The sequence below is a fragment of the Triticum aestivum genome, chromosome 5B (genome assembly GCF_018294505.1).
Source record: "Triticum aestivum cultivar Chinese Spring chromosome 5B, IWGSC CS RefSeq v2.1, whole genome shotgun sequence".
NCBI lineage: Eukaryota > Viridiplantae > Streptophyta > Magnoliopsida > Poales > Poaceae > Triticum > Triticum aestivum.
Window position 1 is genome coordinate 494,831,322 of NC_057807.1, and position 6,989 is coordinate 494,838,310.

A 6,989-nucleotide genomic window follows, 5' to 3' on the forward strand; every position below is an offset into this window, starting at 1 on the left:
GATGGTTTTTTACCCGATACATTAATCCTTCGCTAGAAAATGCATTATTATCGATCTCACCCCCTCCCTCTCGTTAGCGTGTCGACACTGTAGCCTGCCGGAGCCACCGAGTTGAATCGCCCATGGAAAGGACTTGGAGGTGCCACCCATATTGCACCCTTCACCAACCGTGCGTTGCGCATTTGCACCCCTGCTTGGCCATTCCCGTGTAAGCACGCACGATCCCTGCCTCGTCAGCGCCCATGTGCGCCGCGCGTTAGGACGACACGATCGAGACCGATCGGCTCTACGTACGTACGTACCTCCCCTCCCCTTGCATGCTGCATGTTCTCTCCCTCTCTGTTTTTTTTTTTTTTTTTTTTTTTTGAGGATGTTCTCTCCCTCTGTTGGTACGTGCATGTAGAGGCTTGACCATGCTAGCTACTGCCCGCGTGCCCGGCACGTATACGTGCAGCGTCTGTAACCAGGACACTAGAGGGCGGCTAGCGCTACTGTTCATAGGCCGGCTGCGTTCATGGCGAAAGCTACTACTCTTCGCTTTTATGTGGCCGGCCGGATCGATCTTGTCCCTTCAAGTCTGGTTGCATCCATCTCAAAGCAAACCGTCTTGTTTTTTTAGCAGTTTTGGACCATGTTACGCGGGCAACACGATCAATCTTGACGTACGTACATTGCAATGGTCGACACAATTCATGGCGTGCACATGTGCATGCAGAGTTGTCACGGTCACATGAGCTGGAGACGACGCACCATATAAGAGAGCCATAGCATCGTACGCTACGCACATACACTACAGGAGAATCAGCGTCCAAAACACTCAAGAGATCGCGAGATAAGCAGCAGGCGGAACGGACATGGAGATGGCGCACAGAGACCACCTCCTCGCCGCCGTGCACGGCGTCCTCGGCGTCGCCGTCCTCATCCTGTGCCTCGCTGCCGAGCTGTCCGTCCTCGTCTTCCGGCGCCACGCGGCGCTGTACCTCCTCCCCGTCTGCGCGATGATGACGCACCTGTGGCGCTCCGGCCGACGTGCGGACATCGGCCTGGTCGACTTCGCGTACCTGAAGCCGCCCCGCCGGCTGCGCGTCACCATCCCGGGCCTGCTCGAGCACCTCCGCCTTATCGGCTGCTTCGACGACGGCAGCGTCGAGTTCATGTCCAGGGTCGTCGAGGACAGCGGCATGGGCGACGAGACCTACTTCCCGCCGGCGCTGCACTACCTCCCGCCGTCCGCCACGCACGCCGACGCCGTCCAGGAGGCGGGGATGCTCTTCTTCCCCACGCTCGACGAGTTGTTCGCTAAGACGGGCGTGCCGCCGTCCGCCGTCGGCGCGCTCGTCGTCAACTGCAGCGGGTTCGGCCCTGCCCCGTCGCTCACCGCCATCATCGCCAACCGCTACCGCATGCCCAGCGACGTCAAGACCTTCAACCTGTCCGGCATGGGGTGCGCCGCGGGCATCGTCGGTCTGGACGTCGCGAGGGGCATCCTGAGAGCGCACGACGGCGCCGTCGACTACGCCGTCGTCGTCAGCGCGGAGATCGTCACACTCGGGTGGTACCGAGGGAGAGACCGCAGCAAGCTGCTCCTCAACTGCTTCTTCCGCACCGGCTGCGCCGCCGCGCTGCTGTCGAACACCGCATCGGCGGCAGCGCCGGTCAAGTACCGGCTCGTCGCGCTGAAGCGCACGACCATCGCGGCCGACGACGGCGGCTACAATCTGGCCGTGAGGGAGGAGGACGACGAGGGCATCACGGGGTTCACCATCGGGCGCGGCCTCGGACGTTTGTTCCGGGACCTCCTCCGCGCCCACCTCCCCGCCTTCGGCGCCTCCATCCTCCCATGGCACGAGAAGCTCCGCTACGCCGCAGCGCTCATGCGATTCCACCGCCACCGCAGGAGCATCAAAAACCTCCAAGGCGGAGAAGGCCACGTGGAGGCGCCGAAGCCGAACTTCCTGGCCGCGGCGAGCCACTTCTGCCTACCGTCGTCGGGGATGCCGAACATACGGAGGCTAGCGGAGGGGCTGGGGCTGGGGGAGAGGGAGGCGGAGGCGGCGCTGGCGACGTTCCAGCGGTTCGGGAACCAGTCGGCGTCGTCGCTGTGGTACCAGCTCGGGTACCACGAGGCGAGGGGGCGGGTCCGGAGGGGCGACCGCGTGTGGCAGCTCGGCATGGGGAGCGGGCCCAAGGCGAGCAGCGCCCTGTGGGAGCGCGTCGCCGCACACGGGCGCCCCGCGGCGGCCGACGAGGGGCCGTGGGGCGACTGCGTCCTCCGCTACCCGGCGAAGGCACTGGGCGCCGCGTTGGCTTGAGCTGAACGTACGCAACCAGTGCATGCGTTGGGTTCCTGGATGGATTGGAGGAGAATGCTTGTTTGCAAGTCCGAGGACGGTGTTGTTTGCACCATGCGCGCGTACGTTCACTTTGATTGCTTTGTTTGCTTAGAGTCGTTGATCGTCGAGTCGTCGTTTGGAGCTGCAAGGTGATTTGTAGAGCGGAGAATAAGCTCGGAATCTTCAACTGGGTTATCTCACTTTTATTGTACTTAGATCTTGTTTCCTGCCTTTCGTTTCGGAATCCATGGCGTATTTTGGCTGTTTTCAACTTTGGTCATAAATTGTTGCACAATCAGTTCAAATTACCACGGCATCTTTAACGTCGACTCTTGAAACGGACACACTATCCAGCTACAGACCGCGTCAACGTCCGGACCTGTTTACAGACGCAATACGCGAGCCAGCAATCCAATCATGTCCTCTAAACGTCCCCCCCCCCCCCCCCCCCCCCCCCCCTCTTTTTTTTTTCTCTTTCCACAACACTCAAAATAGTTATAGGAAATAACACAATTCATCCAAATATCATTTTGAAGAATCGAAATCAGTTCTTTGACTCTTCAAAAGGAAGATTTCAATCATTTCAAAAACACACACTATCATATTTTACAAAATACTGAAACTTAGTTTTTTCAAAAGACTGGCATAAAACATTTTAATTTTCTACAATATCATTTCACTTATTCCAATTCTAAATTCATATTTCACAATGAGTGAACTGATTATTTCAACTGTCAAAGAACTGATTTCAATTCTTCAAAAATAAGATTTAAATCCTTTCCAAAACATATTTCACTATCATTTTTTGCAAAAGACTGAAACTTAGTATTTCAAAAATAAGGTTTCAATCCTTTTAAGAGCAACTAATTTTTTACAATCACATTTCAGTAGCCCATTTTTTTAAACCACGATGCCTCTTACCTGTTTTCACAAAGTTCACATACCAAAAATAAATCTCACACATATTTTGAAACTACTTCAGGGAAATCATTTTTTGGAACTGAGTGAAATTGGATTTTGAATGTAACTGAAAGATAACTAATCATTGAAATGTCAAATGACTGATAGCTATTTTCGAAATGAGTGAAATCATTTCAAATTAGTGAAATCCATTATGTAAAATGAGTGAAATCATTTGAGGTTAGTGATTTTTTTGGATATAAGTGAAATTTATGTTTTGAATTGAGTGAAATCTGTTTTTTGAAATCAGTGAAATTAAAACTAGTTCAAATGTATCCAAAATTGATCTTGTTCTGAAGATCTTCTTGCTCTGAATTCAAATATATAAAAAAAATCAAAATTGAAGTTTTGATCCAGAAAATATCAATCATCCAAATTTCCACAATGAAATTAAATGGAAGTTTTTTGACGGGGGAGGGAGATTATTTTAGCATATGCATGCAACCGGTCTTCTCTCCTACCTTTCTCTCTCCTAACATAAAGCTTAAAAGAGCATGGAGAAGGCCCACATGTATTCCTATTCATCTCTCTTAGAGCATCTACAACCGCAGGTTGCAAATCCAGCCCCTGAAACGCCCGCGGACATGCCTCACTTGGTGGCTTCCACCCGTGTCCCTCATATCCGAACCATCATAACCATGCAAGCCATGCAACACTACGTAATAAACACGCAGTTCATCGGATCAACTAGCATCGTTGGACAAAAGAAGCATGGTTCATCGGAGTTCAATGATAAATCCATACTACAAACTTAAAACATAGTTAAAAATATAAACATAACAGGGAAGGGCGGAGGAAATCACCATTTCCTCGCCGGCCCCTTCCCCTTACGGTCGTCGGTGTGGCTGTGCCCCTCCTCCGTGTAGGCGTCGGCGTGCGGAGGCGCATCATCGTCAGAGCTGGAGGTGGAGCCGTCCATCAGATCCGAGTCCGAGATGCAACGCATGCCCGAGAGCCTACGGAGCAGGCGGTCCTGCTCCTTTGCATGGCGGGCCGCCTTCGCCTTCGCCGCCGCCTCCTTGGTTGCCTCGCGCTCCGACATCTCGATGGCGAGTCGGAGCGCCGTGGCATTCTCCCGGCGGAGGTGTGGGGCATCGTTCTCCGCCATCGTCAGAGACCAGCGGAGGACCGAGGCGAGGAACAAGGCCTCAGGATCCACTGGCGCGCTCGAGGGAGAATGATGGGCTGACATTGCCTCCCCCCTCTCCCTCGCTCGCTACCGCTCGCGACGGGTTGCACGTGCCTCGGACTCGGATGTCCGCTTCCGTGTAGGCCCGGCACGGGCATGAGGACCCATCGATGGCCGGGTACCACTACCGGACCAGAGGATGGTGGAGGCAGGCGGCGTACCTGGCGGAGCGAAGGGGAGCTGCTGGTGCCGCACGGCGGGCGGGAAGGCCCGACGACGTCGTCGACATTGCGTCGACGGGCGACGGGCGCCGAGGAAGAAGATCCACCACTGCCGGGGCCACCTTGCTCGAGCAAAAACCTAGCAATGCGATGTGGAGGGCCACAACCTCCACGTCGATGTTCGACCCGTCAGATTCTAACCTGGATCCTCCGCTAGTTTCATCGCCGGCCATCGGATCAGAGGGAGGGTATCGGAAGTGGAGTGGACGGAGATGGGAGTGAAGTGGATTTCAGATTGACCATTGTCTAGGGTTTTCCGGATGTGGGGATATTTGTTGGCTCGGGGTGGGCCTGGCTGACGTGGCGGATGATACGTCTCCAACGTATCTATAATTCTTGATTGTTCCATGCTATTATATTACATGCTTTGGATGTTTAATGGGCTTTACTAAGCACTTTTATATTATTTTTGGGACTAACCTATTAACCGGAGGCCCAACCCAAATTGCTGTTTTTTTGCCTATTTCAGTGTTTCACAGAAAAGGAATATCAAACGGACTCCAAACGGAATGAAACCTTTGGGAGAGTTATTTTTGGAACAAATGCAATCTAGGAGACTTTGAGTGGATGTCAAGCAACAAACGAGGAAGCCATGAGGCAGGGAGGCGCGCCCCAGGGGGGTGGGCGCCCCCCACCCTCGTGGGCCCCTCGTGGCTCCCCTGACCGACTTCCTTTGCCTATATATACTTACATACCCTGAAAACATCCAGGAGCACCACGACACCCTATTTCCACCGCCGCAACCTTCTGTACCCGTGAGATCCCATCTTGGTCCTTTTCCGGCACTCCGCCGGAGGGGGAATCGATCACGGAGGGCTTCTACATAAACTTCATAGCCTCTCCGATGAAGTGTGAGTAGTTTACCACAGACCTTCGGGTCCATAGTTATTAGCTAGATGGCTTCTTCTCTCTCTTTGATTCTCAATACAAAGTTCTCCTTGATCTTCTTGGAGATCTATTCGATGTAACACTTTTTGCGGTGTGTTTGTCGAGATCCGATGAATTGTGGGTTTATGATCAAGATTATCTATGAACAATATTTGAATCTCCTCTGAATTCTTTTATGTATGTTTGGGTATCTTTGCAAGTCTCTTCGAAATATCAGTTTGGTTTGGCCTACTAGATTGATCTTTCTTGCAATGGGAGAAGTGTTTAGCTTTGGGTTCAATCTTGCGGTGTCCTTTCCCAGTGACAGCAGGGGCAACAAGGCACATATTGTATTGTTGCCATCGAGGATAAAAAGATGGGGTTTATATCATATTGCTTGAGTTTATCCCTCTACATCATGTCATCTTGCCTAATGCGTTACTCTGTTCTTATGAACTTAATACTCTAGATGCAGGCTGGATAGCGGTCGATGTGTGGAGTAATAGTAGTAGATGCAAAATCTTTTCGATCTACTTGTCGCGGACGTGCTGCCTATATACATGATCATGCCTAGATATTCTTATAACTATGCACTTTTCTATCAATTGCTCGATAGTAATTTGTTCACCCACCGTAATACTTATGCTATCTTGAAAGAAGCCACTAGTGAAACTTATGGCCCCCAGGTCTATTTTCCATCATATAAGTTTCCGATCTACTTTATTTTGCAATCTTTTACTTTCCAATCTATATCATAAAAATACCAAAAATATTTATCCTATTATTATCTCTATCAGATCTCACTTTTGCAAGTGGTCGTGAAGGGATTGACAACCCCTTTTATTGCGTTGGTTGCAAGGTTCTTATTTGTTTGTGTAGGTACGAGGGATTTGCGTGTAGCCTCCTACTGGATTGATACCTTGGTTCTCAAAAGTGAGGGAAATACTTACGCTACTTTGCTGCATCACCCTTTCCTCTTCAAGGGAAAACCAACGCAGTGCTCAAGAGGTAGCAAGAAGGATTTCTGGCACCGTTGCCGGGGATTCTACGCACAAGTCAAGACATACCAAGTACCCATCACAAACTCTTATCCCTCGCATTACATTATTTGCCATTTGCCTCTCATTTTCCTCTCCCCCACTTCACCCTTGCCATTTTATTCGCGCTTCTTTGTTTGTATTTTCGTTTGCTTTGATGTCTTACTTGGCTCGTTTGCTCGTTTGGTTGGAATAGTTGTTTATTTATTGCTAAACAGAGAACCTAAGATCTATGGATCCTCATCGGCTTGCCAATATTTTTAAGAGATCCAATTATGATGAACCAAATTCTAGTGATTTGAGTGCACTAGATTATCTTTATGAGGTTTTGCTTGAAATTCGTGAATCTGAAAATTGTGATGAAGAAATTTATGAAGAGATT

At 50.8% G+C, this 6,989-nt stretch overlaps 1 protein-coding gene across 1 annotated transcript; it reads left to right on the forward strand.

Annotated features, from left to right (window-relative positions):
* The first annotated feature begins 720 nt into the window (after nt 1-720).
* On the forward strand, nt 721-2,604 carry LOC123112754 (3-ketoacyl-CoA synthase 4-like). The gene has a single exon (XM_044533837.1). It carries the CDS (start codon nt 855-857, stop codon nt 2,310-2,312), a length of 1,458 nt encoding a protein of 485 aa, XP_044389772.1. The 5' UTR covers nt 721-854; the 3' UTR covers nt 2,313-2,604.
* Nucleotides 2,605-6,989: the final 4,385 nt, after the last annotated feature.

Excerpts from the sequence above, each read along its gene's own strand:
- LOC123112754 (XM_044533837.1), top strand. The coding sequence starts at position 855 with ATGGAGATGGCGCACAGAGACCACCTCCTCGCCGCCGTGCACGGCGTC.